The 14468-nt window shown below is 47.1% G+C and overlaps 2 protein-coding genes and 2 pseudogenes across 3 annotated transcripts; 1 reads left to right on the top strand and 3 right to left on the bottom strand.

Annotated features, from left to right (window-relative positions):
- Window positions 1–728: 728 nt before the first annotated feature.
- LOC129086908 (importin subunit alpha-1-like) lies at window positions 729–2313 on the bottom strand (annotated as a pseudogene).
- Window positions 2314–5701: 3388 nt separating this feature from the next.
- LOC129087073 (keratin-associated protein 4-4-like) lies at window positions 5702–6379 on the bottom strand. Its single transcript, XM_054593879.1, has 2 exons — window positions 6265–6379; window positions 5702–6222 (listed from the first exon to the last, which is right to left on the bottom strand). The coding sequence occupies exons 1-2, from the start codon at window positions 6377–6379 to the stop codon at window positions 5702–5704; spliced, it is 636 nt and encodes a 211-aa protein (XP_054449854.1).
- Window positions 6380–8410: 2031 nt separating this feature from the next.
- On the top strand, window positions 8411–9203 carry LOC129086940 (interleukin-33-like; annotated as a pseudogene).
- A 4397-nt stretch (window positions 9204–13600) lies between these two features.
- LOC129086991 (keratin-associated protein 4-3-like) lies at window positions 13601–14356 on the bottom strand. Of its 2 annotated transcripts, none has more exons than XM_054593757.1 (3): window positions 14263–14356; window positions 13911–14127; window positions 13601–13856 (listed from the first exon to the last, which is right to left on the bottom strand). In XM_054593757.1, exons 1-3 carry the CDS (start codon window positions 14354–14356, stop codon window positions 13601–13603), a joined length of 567 nt encoding a protein of 188 aa, XP_054449732.1. The 2 variants fall into 2 exon arrangements, with proteins under 2 accessions (XP_054449732.1, XP_054449733.1); XM_054593758.1 differs by having other exon boundaries at window positions 13601–13855; window positions 14066–14127.
- Between the last annotated feature and the right edge of the window lie 112 nt (window positions 14357–14468).

Raw genomic sequence — 14468 nt, 5'->3', positions numbered from 1 at the left:
GACAAATGAAAGAATTTTTTGAGGCTGAATAATAGTGACTTTTGTTGACGTATCAGTGCTGGCATTTACAGTTCAATGGCGATACTGAGTGGCAGTAAGTGTGCCTTACATTGAACTGAACATTGAGTGAGGTCCTGTGCCTTTTCATTACGAACTGCTTCAGTCTCTCCTATGGATGTGCGGTGGGGGCTACAGAGCAGCAGTTCTCCGGGTCTGCCTCTCCCTGCGCCCGGAGGGCCGTGGCCCCCGTGAGGGATGGTGCGCCAGGGCAGGGCTGCTGAGAGGGGAGACAGCGTTCGGGGGTGTGGGTGGTTCTGATCAATTCTCCCAGGTCCTTCCAATGTATTCACAGCTCCCCAAGCTCACGGGCCCTGTGCACTGATAACGTCTCATGTAGATCTCAGAGAGGCTGTCACAATCCGTCCTGTGAGATGTGGTGTCTTCGACAAGGGTGTCAAAAGCTTTTTTTTTTTTTTTAAATGGTGGAACTTAATCTTTATTTACAGGACACTGTAAGATAATAAATTTCACAATTAGAAAAAGAAACCCATTGAGAGGAGACGTTTCATACACTATGTACAGTTTGGAACTGTTCAAGTATAGTTCCATTGTAAGTGCTACAATATCAAACCACATTTAGAAAGAGTTCTTAGTAGAGAAATGGTTAACACAAACTTATACCAAGAATAGTACACAACAGACAACACTTTATGCCTCAGCTGTACCATCTAGAAGTTCAAGGTCCCAGGAGTGCCATCCTGAACTTGGAACGTATAACCATCAGAGGTAGTTTCTGGCACAACATTCTGATCTTCCTCTTCCTCTGCAGAGAAATACTTCTCAATCAAGTTCAATGAAGCTTTGTATCCAGATTCACTTTCATGGTTTTGTAGAGCTTAATTTTGTCCAAACCTCCACGTTCTTCGATCATTATCCTAAGTTTCTCAGTTTCACCTAGTTTCTCAGCAGCCTGGAAAATATCTGAAATGGCATCCAGAATAACCAGGATAATTTTGGTATCTTTCACAGTTAAGAGGTTATCCAATGGTTCTATTATGCCACAGTGAACAAGGGATACAATCTGCTCAACTGTTCCACCGCTTGTATAGTTGGTCACAGCCCATACAGCTTCCTTTTATATCTTCAAGTCTGCCTTAGACAGAACAACAACGAGGAATGGGACTAATCCATGATCCACAACTTGCTGTATCTGGTCCTGACGGCCAGCTGTGATGTTTGACATTGTCCACGTAGCTTCCTTCTGAATATTAGTCTTAGAGTTCATTAACAGGCTGGGAAAGACTGCAAGTGCTCCCGCATCTATTACCACCTGAGTCTGTTCATCGGTCCCAGTGACGATATTTCCTCTGGCTCTCAGCGCAGGAGTCACAATTGGCAATTCAGTAGCTCCCAGGAGCTTCACCAGTTGGGGCACAACTCCTGTTTTCACAAGCGTGTCAATCCGTTGATTTGGGCCACCAGTAAGATAGGAGATGGCCCGGCAGCTCTCCACTAATACTTCTGGGTCATCATGATGCAGGAGACGAACTAAAGTAGGAAGAATCTGCTCAACAGCATCTGATGGGGGTGCAGGATTCTTGTTGCGACAAAGGCTTGAAAGTGTCCAGGTAAGATACGTAAGTAACCGCATGCTAAAGATGACATATCAGAAACTGCGAGAAGAGCTAACAGAGGATCAACTGCACCGTCCTTGATGACCAAGTCTCGGAAAACCGAACCATCACCTGCAGTGTTTCCTAGAGCCCATACAGCTTGTTCCCTGATGTGAGCATGAGGAGATGCCAACAGAAATGAATGCTGGGATAGCACCTCCATCTACTACAGCCTTGGTCTGTTCCGATGTTCCGGAAGCAATGTCAGTGAGGGCCCAGGCAGATTCAAACTGAATGGGACTCCAATCAGTTCTGCCCAAGAAGGACACAAATTTTGGAATGAAACCAGCCCGGATTATGTTGTCTATGGGTGGTTGTTTTCCCCTAGAAAGCAGTTTCCTTGCAGCCTGGGTAGCTTGGAGTTGGCTTTCCAAACTGTTGCTATTTATGCCTTTGACAATGTCCTCAACAGACCCATTATAATGCCCTGGTTGTTGCGGTTTCCCTACAGTGGAGAAGTAGCATCATCAGGAAACGAGCTTACATTTCTCCTTTTCAGCATCTGTTCATCCTTCTTAGCTTTTCTCAGGTCCACATTAACTTCTATTCGGAGGCGTCTCATTTCCGTACTGTCTTTCCCCTTGTTCTTAAATCTGTCAAGGCGGGCAGCTGGTGAATTAGCCTTCTCGTTGGTGGACATGGTTACGAGGCAAAGGGAGACGGCTACGCAGCCGGTTTCGTCTTTTCACAGGAGACGGTGCGAGACGCACAGGCTGCGGTTCGGTTGCTCTGAAAACGTCCAACACTGATCATCACGAAGACCGTGTCAGATGTCAAAAGCTTTTCAACCGCCATGCTATCATTGAGCATAGTCGGTCTCCCCCAATGTGACGGCCTCCAAATATTTGATGAAAAGACTCGCATATTTTCCTTCCCGTTGCACATGTTATGATAAGACTGTCAGCCAGACCGAGGTGTCCGTGGCTCTGTCCTCAGGACGGCCAGTCCAAGAGAGGAATGGCTACCCAGAAACCATCTTCAAGTTGAACCTGATACCGAAGTGCCAGACATAATACAAAAACAGATGTTATGGTAGTGAGCCCTCCCTCCTCCCAGGCTCTCCTTGATCCCAGAAGAAAATGTATACAGGACCCCACTGATGATGTGTCCGTGTCCCTCATTTTTTGAGACACTGGCCTGTTGATCCTCCGGTTGCATATGTGAGAGAGGGACTGACCCTAATTATAGTAATGGGCTGATATCGGATGAGTGGGTGTGTCATGGGATCTATTGGAATCCCCTCAGCAAATATCTGTTTTGGAAAGCAGCCCGCATAGGTAGTCAGTGGAGGGACTTAACTCTACGCTAGTGTCCCAGAGGAAGAATCAAAGACCAGATGGCGGAGGCTGGAGCAAATGCATTGGAGGATCCTTTCCACCTTGAATGACTTATAAGTCTAATAAGCCATATTCCTCAGGATGTCCTATTTTGTTCTGCTGTGAGTGGGATCAATTTTCCCTTCTGCCCTGTCTCCACTTTTCAGGAGACACAAACAGGTCATAGCAACCTGGGCTCCTGATTGGACCTCTGCCGGCAGGCCTGGCTTGTGCTCAGAGTCTGCCTTGTCCTGACTGAGGAGCCCAGGAGCAACATTGGATTGGACGTGTCTGAGCCTCATCTTTGGTCACAGAAATAGGAGGGAACAAAAGCAGATTCCAAGTGGTTGTGAGCGCAAAGGTCCTAGAGAGCCCCCTCACGGAGTCTGAAGAAATTCTACGAATTCCATAACACCTTTTGTCCTGGGAAAATGTTTCCCGAGCCACTGTGATGACTGAGTCCTTCGGATATCTCAGCGGAGAGAATTTTTATTTACTTTAATATCCTATTTGCATTATTCATAGTGTGTGTGTCTCAGGATTGGCTGCCAATAGAGTTTCTTTATTCCTCGTGATTTCTCCTAGTACATTAACAGTTTCATTTTTGTTTTGAGTTTTTCCCCCAATGGAATTTGTTTTGGTTTAATGGGTGAATGGATAGCTCTCTCCTTTGTCTATCCTAGAGGTGACTAGCTTTCCTATGTAATTCTTGCAATAGTATTATCTTCCCATTGTGATTTAGGATTGAACTCTTCATTCTGTATTTAACTCGTAGAGGCTTCTAGGTCTCTTTTGGAGTCTATGCAGCGACACACCTCACTGGACGAATATCGTTCAGTTTGAGGGTCCCTCATGTGACTCTCACTTCAACAAATCCTCCCATTTATGACTGTGTATTGAGGTCCCTTGTACTTGAGTCTTTTTATCTCTTGTTCCTGTGTTCTTGATTTTATTGTAGAATCGTCCTCAGAATTAGTCATGTAAAATCACAACTTTAAAAAGTATTGACCTGCATAGTAAATGTCCCTTTGTGCCCATCCAATGCAGAAAGGGTCCAAAGTAAGACACCCAGGCACGCGTGCTGAAGAGATGGTTGTGACGAGCTAAGTTGCGCCTTAAGAAAGTGCTATTGAACTTGGGAAAACTCTTCTCTCCACAGCTACGTTTCTAAGTCAATGCTCAATTTACCATGTCCCTAAAACTTGGACATAACTCAGGAGGCTACAGAGATGACTGCGAGCTGTATTTCGGTACTTCCGGGAAATGTTTACGCAGTGCAAGCCTGTCTCCCTTACAGAAATTAACTAAGGCTGAAGCTAATTTTTATACCCCAAATTAGTATCTTAATTCTCAGAAGTACAGTGGTTCTCCTGTAAGAAAGACTAAACCATCAGAACCCCTTCATCTAAGGAGAAAATAGAAAGGTGTATAATGAAATTTTTGAAAGCCATGAAGAACAGGAGATTTAAAAACAGACAGAGAAGGATAAATCCAACAGTATTCAAAGTGGGACAATACGTTTGCAATAAGAAGTGGCTTGTGTGCCTGAAAGATGGGAAACTCAATAATATTTTTCCGCAAAATGGAATGAATAAGTGATATAGTGAATGAGTGAGTGAACACATAAATTTGACCTTCGAACAGTTGAGATGTCCTTTACAAGGGAATGTTTGAACAAACCAAACACTGTACATCCCTAACATGGACCAGGTAGGCTGGATACACCGGATACCTCACACAATCTCCAGGGAACGACGCTGTGTTGTGGAAAGCCTGTGACCAGTGGTTCCACCCCAGATTCCACTTCTAGAAAGTCTTGGAATACAGTCTTTGAGAAGGAGAGCAGAGGAGTGGGAGCCCAGGGTTCTGAATGGTGCTTAGGAGGGAGTCAATGTGACTTCAAAGGACAAGCCTCATGGAGGAGCAGAGCTGTGTATCTTAATTGTGAGGGTGGTTCCACAGTTCTGTACAGTACACGTGGTTGAATGGCATACCCCAGTGCGCACGCACACACACACATACACACACATATACATTGCACTCGTGCATGTAAAACTGGTAAATTCTGACCAGGCTCTGCGCTTTGCACCGATGTACATTTCTGAGTGTTGACACGTGCTAAGGGAAAGAGGCTGGAGCATGCGCCCACCCCGCCCGCCCCCTGGATGGGCCCTGCCCTGCCCAGAGCTTGCGCCTTCACCCGCAGGAGGATCTCAGGCAGGGAATCCAGGTCTTGCTGTAGGAAACCCTCTTAGTACCTGACATGAGGATGCCCAGGGACTGCAGTTAGAAATCCTGGTATCGCCTCCTGTAGTCTGTTCCCCGCAGGGAACGGTGCCCCAAAGGCAGGCTAAGGATGATGATTCCAGAAGGATTAAGAGTCAGACACAAGGCTCTTATACTTTATGCATGGATCATGAGGATTTATTTAAGGGTCAGGGTGGTGTTCATGTGAGAAAATCCGGCAGGGAAGAAGTATAGCAATTGGAAAGAGGTGTTGGTTGAGAGATTTCCGAGAAAATTCAGATTTTGGGTTCCTTTGGGAGAGAGGCAGGCCATGGTGGGCTGAAGGGGCGAGTCTACTTGGAGGCCAAAATCAGTTTAAGACTCCATTGGAACAGAGGTGGTACAATTGGCCTCTCATGACTCGATTGAGTTGGACGACGTCAAGAAGGTGGTTGATGCCAGGCAGGTGGGCACAGGTCAGGGCGATCAGCAGCAGGAGCTGCTAGAACAGACTGGGCGGCAGCAGGGGGTCTGGCAGCAGGTGGGACGGCAGCAGGTAGAGATGCAGCAGGTGGGCCTGCAGCAGCTGGAGCCGCAGCAGCTGGAGCCACAGCAGGAGGGGCGGCAGCAGCTGGAAATGCAGCAGGAGGGGCGGCAGCAAGGGGTCTGGCAGCAGGTGGGGCGGCAGCAGCTAGAGATGCAGCAGGTGGGCCTGCAGCAGCTGGAGCCGCAGCAGCTGGAGCCACAGCAGGAGGGGCGGCAGCAGCTGGAAATGCAGCAGGAGGGGCGGCAGCAGGGGGTCTGGCAGCAGGTGGGGCGGCAGCAGCTAGAGATGCAGCAGGTGGGCTTGCAGCAGCTGGAGCCACAGCAGGACGGGCGGCAGCAGCTGGACACACAGCAGGTGGGGCGGCAGCAACTAGAGGTGCAGCAAGTGGGCCTGCAGCAGCTGGAGCCGCAGCAGCTGGAACCACAACAAGAGGGGCGGCAGCAGCTGGCAATGCAGCAGGCTGGGCGGCAGCAGGGGATCTGGACACAGGTCGGGCAACAGCTGGGGCGGCAGCAAGTGGTATTGCAGCAGGTGGTCTGGCAGCAGCTGGGGCCGCAGGAGGTCTCCTGGCCGCAGCCCTGATCAGAGCAGACGGATCCACTACAGGAGTTGACCATGGTGTCCGAGGGTGGAGGTTCTGGGTGAGTTTGCAGGAAGGTGGGTGGTTTGGAACGTTTGGAAGGTGTGGAAGTCTGCCCGCCCCAGCTCCCCTTTTATACCCTGCTAAGGGGCTGCTGTCATCAGACGTAGTGCTCTTTCCTTGTTGTTGTTTATCCTAAGAAACTGGCAATTATCAAATTAGCAAAGTTTGTTTTCCTGGTCAACTTCTTCAAGATGGATGGAAGACATTGTTTACTTTTCCTGATAAGTTAGAATTCATCAGTTCCTCTCTTCCTGAATCACTGCTTACCTGTCTCTGCTGCTTCATCTTCCTCAAAAGAACCTGTCACGTGTTCCTTCCTTTTGGCATTGTATGCCTTAGTCTCCGGCACGACTCCCTAGGGTGATAAAGATTCTAAAAGGTGCATTTTAGTTTGATGGCTCATTCATTGTGGGTTATATGGGCAGAGAGGATTGAATGGGAAACAGGGCATCACTAACATGAGGAAAGGCTCTTAGGACTTTTCCTTCCCCATGTGCATGGTGACCAATTTTCTAGCCATTCTGGTGGGAAACAAATAACTTGTTCTGAGGAGGAAAAGTGAGTCCTGAAATTCCGCTGTTCCTTCTTTCCCCTCAGCTGTATTGGGGTACGCTTAAAATACAAAAGACTGCACATGTCTGATGCATACAATTTGATGAGTTTGGACTCATGCATGCACCGTAGCACTATTTCCACAATTAAGGGAGAAACCTATTCATCACCACTGCAGGGCTCTTGCGTCACCTACTTTTGTGTGTGTGTGTGTTAAGAACACTTAGCATGAGATCTACTCTCTTAACAAAACTTTTAGTAGCATCATACTGTTGTTATTGGTAAAACTATAGGCACCGTGGTACAGAGCCGATGTCTAAAATCTCTTCACCTCATGTATCTTTACCCGTACACCCATTGACCATCAGCTGCCAATTTCTTCTTTCCCCCACTTCCTAAAACCCACCATATTACCCTCTGTTTCGATTTATTTGACTGTGAGTGGTACCGAGGTGCTCATCGTTAGTGAACCTCCGAAGGAGCGCCGAAACCGATGAGCCCTAACGATGAAGCATTTTCTCTCGTGGGGCCGCGTCGTGATTCATGAGCCCTAACACGGGTGACGAGTCCTGAGAAAGCACCAAGGGAGAGACATTTTACCTCCTCTACATGCGTCGAGCACGTGGTATGATGAGTCTGCAGCCGGCCAGTACCGCGGTATGACGGGGTTTTAAATAGCTCAACAAGTGGGATCATGGAGCATTTCTGCTTCTGTGATGGATTTCCCGTGGCATAACGACTTCCAGGTCCACTTCAGTTTGACAAATGAAAGAGTTTTTTGAGGCTGAATAATAGTGACTTTTGTTGACGTATCAGTGCTGGCATTTACAGTTCACTGGCAATACTGAGTGGCAGTGAGTGTACCTTACATTGAACTGAACATTGAGTGAGGTCCTGTGCCTTTTCATTACGAACTGCTTCAGTCTCTCCTATGGATGTGCGGTGGGGGCTACAGAGCAGCAGTTCTCCGGGTCTGCCTCTCCCTGCGCCCGGAGGGCCGTGGCCCCCGTGAGCGATGGTGCGCCAGGGCAGAGCTGCTGAGAGGGGAGACAGCGTTCGGGGGTGTGGGTGGTTCTGATCAATTCTCCCAGGTCCTTCCAATGTATTCACACCTCCCCAAGCTCACGTGCCCTGTGCACTGATAACGTCTCACGTGGATCTCAGAGAGGCTCTGACGTTCCATCCTGTGGGATTTGGTGTCTTGGGCAAGGACGTCTAAAGCTCTTGAACCATGATGCTATCATTCAGCATAGTCAGCCTCTCCCAACATGATGTCCTCCGGATATTTTGATGAAAAGACTCTTCTGGGGGATGAGTCAGCTCTGGTATCCAGCTGGCTACTCTCTCAGTTCTGTCCCCAATGCCTCCTTCCCCAGTCTCCCCTCAGGCATCTCCAGCCCACTCTGCCCCTGCCTTTGCTGGAGACCAGGAAGCCTGAAAAGGAAAGCCTGAAATGAAGTATTGAACCACCATAATTTCCCCAACAAAGATGAACAACTTAACAGGAAAAACCCTCGTATAATCTTCCAGATTGAGAAAATCCCAACAGACAGTCCAAGAAGGTTACCAGATGTAGTTTATGTAGATACGTTCTGATCTTATCATAGGAAACAGGACCTGTTACTTTAGGAAAAAAAAAAAAAAACACCAAAAGGCATTCAATAAAACAGCTAGAAAGTACAGTAAGCCACGTCTGCTACTCACAGCTTGTCAGCATCCCTTTGAACGGTCTTCAGAGAACTTTTAACTTTGATATACCTGTCCAGCAACATAACAGAACAACTGGTGCTTCAGAGCATTCTTTTTCTCTGATCACCTACAATGATCCATCAGTTACTTTTGTTTTTGCGGATGGAACTTATGAGATCTATGTTAAAGATTTTGGAAAAAAACAAGAGAACGATAAGGTGTTATTCCATTACTCTGGCTCACAATTACACACAACAGATAATGCTGTTGATGGTGAGACACTCACGGTAGGTCTGAGTCCTACCAAAGACAAAGCCTTCTTGCTGCATGCCAGCAACGAGGGGCGCTCTGTGGAGCTGCAGAAATGTGAAAACCCAGTGCCAGGCCAGACCTTTTTCCTTCCTAAGGAGCCCAGGCCTTCTTCATGTGTTTCCTTTGGATGTAAGAGCAACCCTGGAGTGTTTATAGGCGTAAAGGATAACCAGCTTGCTCTAATTCAATTAAAGGACCAAACGGAGCCTTCTAGAAGAGAGAATGTAAAATTTAAGCTCTCTTGATAAGTTTAAGTATGTGATGGAAAGCTATGGATCCTGGGTTGGGTAGCCCGAATAGCTCCCATTGAAGAGACTGTCAGAAAAAAAAAGACTGAGATAATATTTAAGGTAAATAGTGCTTAGCATGTTGTGGAATGTTTTTCTTATTATGCTAAAAATATTTTTTTAATCCCCAGTTGTTTCTCATTTCCCTCTGTATCAATGTATATTCAATATAAATATTGGTATATTAAATAGCGTGCCGATGAAGAGGCCTGCAAATATTCTGAAGACATATAGACCTTCACTTCTTTCTACTTTCAGCCCAGAGAGAACTTCATATTTAGAAATATTACAATTTCAATAACCGTCTATCCCTTCTGTTTGTGACATACTGTGTCCTTCTGACCTGGGCTTCAGGGATGAGTGACTCTTGATATATTTGTCACCTTGGACACAATTTTTCTAATCCTTTCTTCCTATGTGCACAAGTCTTTTTGTTGTCCAGCTCCTCAATGACCCCACTTATTATGAAATATTCATTTGATTTCTGTTCTGCCTTCCTTTCTTTTGATCAACTGTGTTTTTGATATACCTTTCGCATCCCTAAGCTTCATTTCCAAATCACCTGACGTCTGAACGCTAACACCTTTATTCTGCTTTATCGGCCTGGTGTTGTCAAATTTTACATAAATCTATTGATAGCAAAATTTTTATTAATCATCTTTGTGTTTTACTGTTACTAAGGTGGTAAAATAATTTACACTCAACCATAATGAAAACATTTTCAACCACTAATGGAATACTTATTATTTATCTCAAGGCCTTAGCAATTTCTACTACAATTTTTCATAGCATAACACTCACAATAAATGATAAAAATAATAACAGAATAATGATGATTATAATTTTTTCTGAAATTGTGGGCTTTTTGATTTTTAATTTGTTGCGGTCTATTGGATATTCCTGCTGGTAGAACATAAGATAAAAGATGCTGAGAATTCTTGTATACAGGGAAACGTGTAGAGTAACATGATTTTTGTTCATTACTTTATCAATAGTTTTATTATAGAGACAAAAATAAAAGCAGAATTTAGATCATCCCCTCTCAAAACCACTAAATGTTAATCATGTGCCTCTGTATGATATATTTAAGATGAAAATTAAGTAACCAAATATATTCATTATATTGTTTATCTTCATGAATAAACTGTATTTTTCAAAACTAAAAAGAAAAAAAGAAAAGACTCGTGTGTTTTATTTCCCCTTTCCCCATGTTATGAGAAGAGTCTCAAGCAAGCCGAGGTGTCCTTGGCTCTGTTCTCAGGATGGCCAGTCCAAGAGAGGAATGGCCACCCCGAAGCCATCCTCAAGTTGAACCTGATGCCTGAGTGCCAGACATAATACAAAAACAGATGTTCGGTAGTCAGCCCTCCTTCCCTCCCAGACTCTTCTGAACCCCAAGAGGACAATGTACACAGCACCCACCGATGATGTGTCAGTGTCCCTCATTTTTTGAGAGTCTAATCCATTGGTCATCTGGTTGCATCTGTGAGAGAGGGACTTGATCTATTTAATCTTATGGGCTGACATAGGATGAGTGGGTGTGTCATAGGATCTATTCCAAGTCCCCTTAGCAAATATCCTTTATGGATGGCAGCCCGCAAAGGTAGTCGGTGGAGGGATTTAACTCTAAGCTAGTGCCCCAGAGGAAGAATAAAAGATCAGATGGAAGAGATTGGAGTAAATGTGTTGGAGGATTCCTTTCTACCTTAAATGACTCATAAGTCTAAGAAGCCAAATTCCTCATGATGTTCTAGGCGGTGACAAGGGGCAGGTGTGATCAATTTTCACTTCTGCCCTGTCTCTACTTTGCGGGAGACACAAACAGGTCATAGCAACCTGGGCTCCTGATTGGACCTCTGCCAGCAGGCCTGGCTTGTGCTCAGAGTCTGCCTTGTCCTGACTGAGGAGCCCAGGAGCAACATTGGATTGGACGTGTCTGAGCCTCTTCTTTGGTCACAGAAATAGGAGGGAACAAAAGCAGATTCCAAGTGGTTGTGAGCGCAAAAGTCCTAGAGAGCCCCCTGACGGAGTCTGAAGAAATTCTACGAATTCCATAACACCTTTTGTCCTGGGAAAACGTTTCCCGAGCCACTGTGATGACTGAGTCCTTCGGATAGGTCACTGGAGAGAGATTTTATTTACTTTAATTTCCTATTTGCGTTATACATAGTGTGTGTGTCTTAGGATTGGCTTCCAATAGAGTTTCTTTATTCCTCGTGATTTCTCCTAGTACGTTAACAGTTTCATTTTTGTTTTGAGTTTTTCCCCCAATGGAATTTGTTTTGGTTTAATGGGTGAAAGGATAGCTGTCTCCTTTGTCTATCCTGAAGGTAATTACCTTTCCTATGTAATTCTTGCAATAGTATAATCTTCCCATTGTGATTTAGGATTGAACTCTTCATTCTGTATTTAACTCCTAGAGGCTTCTAGGTCTCTTTTGGAGTCTATGCGGTGACACACCTCACTGGACGAATATCGTTCAGTTCGAGGGTCCCTCATGTGACTCTCACTTCAACAAATCCTCCCGTTTATGACTGTGTATTGAGGTCCCTTGTACTTCAGTCTTTTTTCTCTTGGTCCTGGGTTCTTCATTTTATTGTAGAATCGTCCTCAGAATTAGTCATGTAAAATCACAACTTTAAAAAGTATTGACCTGCATAGTAAATGTCCCTTTGTGCCCATCCAAAGCAGAAAGGATCCAAAGTAAGACACCCAGGCACGCATGTTGAAGAGATGGTTCTGATGAACTAAGCTGCGCCTTAAGAAAGTGCTATTGAACTTGGGAAAACTCTTCTCTCCACAGCTACGTTTCTAAGTCAATGCTCAATTTACCATGTCTCCTAAAACTTGGACATAACTCAGTCGGCTACAGAGATGACTGCGAGCTGTATTTCGGTACTTCCGGGAAATGTTTATGCAGTGCAAACCTGCCTCCCTTACAGAAATTAACTAAGGCTGAAGCTAATTTTTATACCCCAAATTAGTATCTTAATTCTCCGAAGTACAGTGGTTCTCCTGTAAGAAAGACTAAACCATCAGAACCCCTTCATCTAAGGAGAAAATAGACAGTTTATAATGAAATTTTTGAAAGCCATAAAGAACAGGAGATTTAAAAACACAGATAGAGAAGGATAAATCCAACAGTATTCAAACTGGGACAATACATTTGCAATAAGAAGTGGCTTGTGTGCCTGAAAGATGGAAAACTCAATAATATTTATCTGCAAAATGGAATGAATAAGTGAAATAGTGAATGAGTGAGTGAACACATAAATTTGACCTTCGAACTGTTAAGATGTCCTTTACAAGGGAATGTTTGAACAAACCAAACACTGTACATCCCACATGGACCCGCTATGGATACACCGGATACCTCGCCCAATTTCGAGGGAACCACGCTGTGTTGTGGAAAGCCAGTCACCAGTGGTTCTGCCCCGGATTCCACTTGTAGAAGAGGCTTGGGATACAGTCTTTGAGAAGGAGAGCAGAGGAGTGGGAGCCCGGGGTTCAGGGTGGAGAGTGGGAGGGAGTGGCTGTGCCTACAGAGGACAGGCCTCATGGAGGAGCAGAGCTGTGTATCTTAACTGTGAGGGTGGTTCCACAGTTCTGTACAGTACACGTGGTTGAACGGCATACCCCAGTGCGCACGCACACACACACATACACACACATACACATTACACTCGTGCATGTAAAACAGGTAAATTCTGACCAGGCTCTGCGCTTTGCACCGATGTACATTTCTGAGTGTTGACACGTGCTAAGGGAAAGAGGCTGGAGCATGCGCCCACCCCGCCCGCCCCCTGGATGGGCCCTGCCCTGCCCAGAGCTTGCGCCTTCACCCGCAGGAGGGTCTCAGGCAGGGAACCCAGGTCTTGCTGTAGGAAACCCTCTTAGTACATGACATGAGGATGCCGAGGGACCGCTGTTAGAAATCCTGGTATCGCCTCCTGTAGTCTGTACCCCGCAGGGAACGGTGCCCCAACAGCAGGCTAAGGATGATGATTCCAGAAGGAATAAGAGTCAGACACAAGGCTCTTGTACTTTTATGCATGGATCATGAGGATTTATTTAAGGGTCAGGGTGGTGTTCATGTGAGAAAATCCAGCAGGGAAGAAGTACAGTAATTGGGAAGAGGTGTTGGTTGAGAGATTTCCGAGAAAATTCAGATTTTGGGTTCCTTTGGGAGAGAGGCAGGCCATGGTGGGCTGAAGGGGCGAGTCTACTTGGAGGCCAAAATCAGTTTAAGACTCCATTGGAACAGAGGTGGTACAATTGGCCTCTCATGACTCGTTTGAGTTGGACGACATTAAGAAGATGGTTGATGCCAGGCAGGTGGGCACAGGTCAGGGCGATCAGCAGCAGGAGCTGCTAGAACAGACTGGGCGGCAGCAGGGGGTCTGGCAGGAGGTGGGACGGCAGCAGCTAGAGATGCAGCAGGTGGGCCTGCAGCAGCTGGAGCCGCAGCAGGAAGGGCGGCAGTAGCTGGAAATGCAGCCAGTGGGGCGGCAGCAGGGGCTCTGGCAGCAGGTGGGGCGGCAGCAGCTGGAAATGCAGCAGGTTGGGAAGCAGCAGCTAGAGGTGCAGCAGGGTGGCCTGCAGCAGTTGGAGCTGCTGCAGCTGGAACCACTGCAGGGTGGGCTGCAGCAGCTGGTCATGCAGGACGTGGGGCGGCAGCAGGGCGTTGGGCAGCAGCCGAGGATGCAGCCGGTGGGCCTGCAGCGGCCAGAGCCGCAGCAGCTGGTGCCGCTGCAGGAGGGGCGGCAGCAGCTGGAAAGGCAGCAGCTGGTGCCACTGCAGGAGGGGCGGCAGCAGGGGGTCTGGCAGCAGGTGGGGCGGCAGCAGCTAGAGATGCAGCAGGGTGGCCTGCAGCAGGTGGGGCTGCTGCAAGTGGAACCACCGCAGGAGGGGATGCAGCAGCTTGTCACACAGGAGGTGGGGCGGCAGCAGGGGGTTGGGCAGCAGCCAAGGATGCAGCCGGTGGGCCTGCAGCAGCTGGAGCCACAGCCAGAGGGGCGGCAGCAGCTGGACACACAGCAGCCGGGGCGGCAGCAGGTCTCCTGGCCGCAGCCCTGGTCTGAGCAGACGGATCCACTACAGGAGTTGACCATGGTGTCAGAGGGTGGAGGGTCGGAGTGAGTTTCCGGGCAGGCGGGATGGAAGGTGTGGAAGTCCGCCTGCCCTGCTCCCCTTTTATACCCTGCTAAGGGGCTGCTGTCATGG

This window comes from Pteronotus mesoamericanus, unplaced genomic scaffold, assembly GCF_021234165.1.
Source record: "Pteronotus mesoamericanus isolate MK-2021 breed Mesoamerican mustached bat unplaced genomic scaffold, CSHL_Meso_final scaffold_476, whole genome shotgun sequence".
Taxonomy (NCBI): domain Eukaryota; kingdom Metazoa; phylum Chordata; class Mammalia; order Chiroptera; family Mormoopidae; genus Pteronotus; species Pteronotus mesoamericanus.
This window is presented reverse-complemented; position numbering and strand designations above follow the sequence as displayed.

Excerpts from the sequence above, each read along its gene's own strand:
- LOC129087073 (XM_054593879.1), bottom strand. The coding sequence starts at position 6,379 with ATGGTCAACTCCTGTAGTGGATCCGTCTGCTCTGATCAGGGCTGCGGC. Across the intron at positions 6,223-6,264 it reads TACCACTTGCTGCCGCCCCA|CCTGCTGCATTGCCAGCTGC; the intron begins GCTGTTGCCCGA and ends GCTGCCGCCCAG.
- LOC129086991 (XM_054593757.1), bottom strand. The coding sequence starts at position 14,356 with ATGGTCAACTCCTGTAGTGGATCCGTCTGCTCAGACCAGGGCTGCGGC. Across the intron at positions 14,128-14,262 it reads CTGTGTGTCCAGCTGCTGCC|GCCCCACCTGCTGCAGGCCA; the intron begins GCCCCTCTGGCT and ends CCACTTGCAGCA. Across the intron at positions 13,857-13,910 it reads ACGCCCTGCTGCCGCCCCAC|CTCCAACTGCTGCAGGCCAC; the intron begins GTCCTGCATGAC and ends CAGCTGCAGCAG.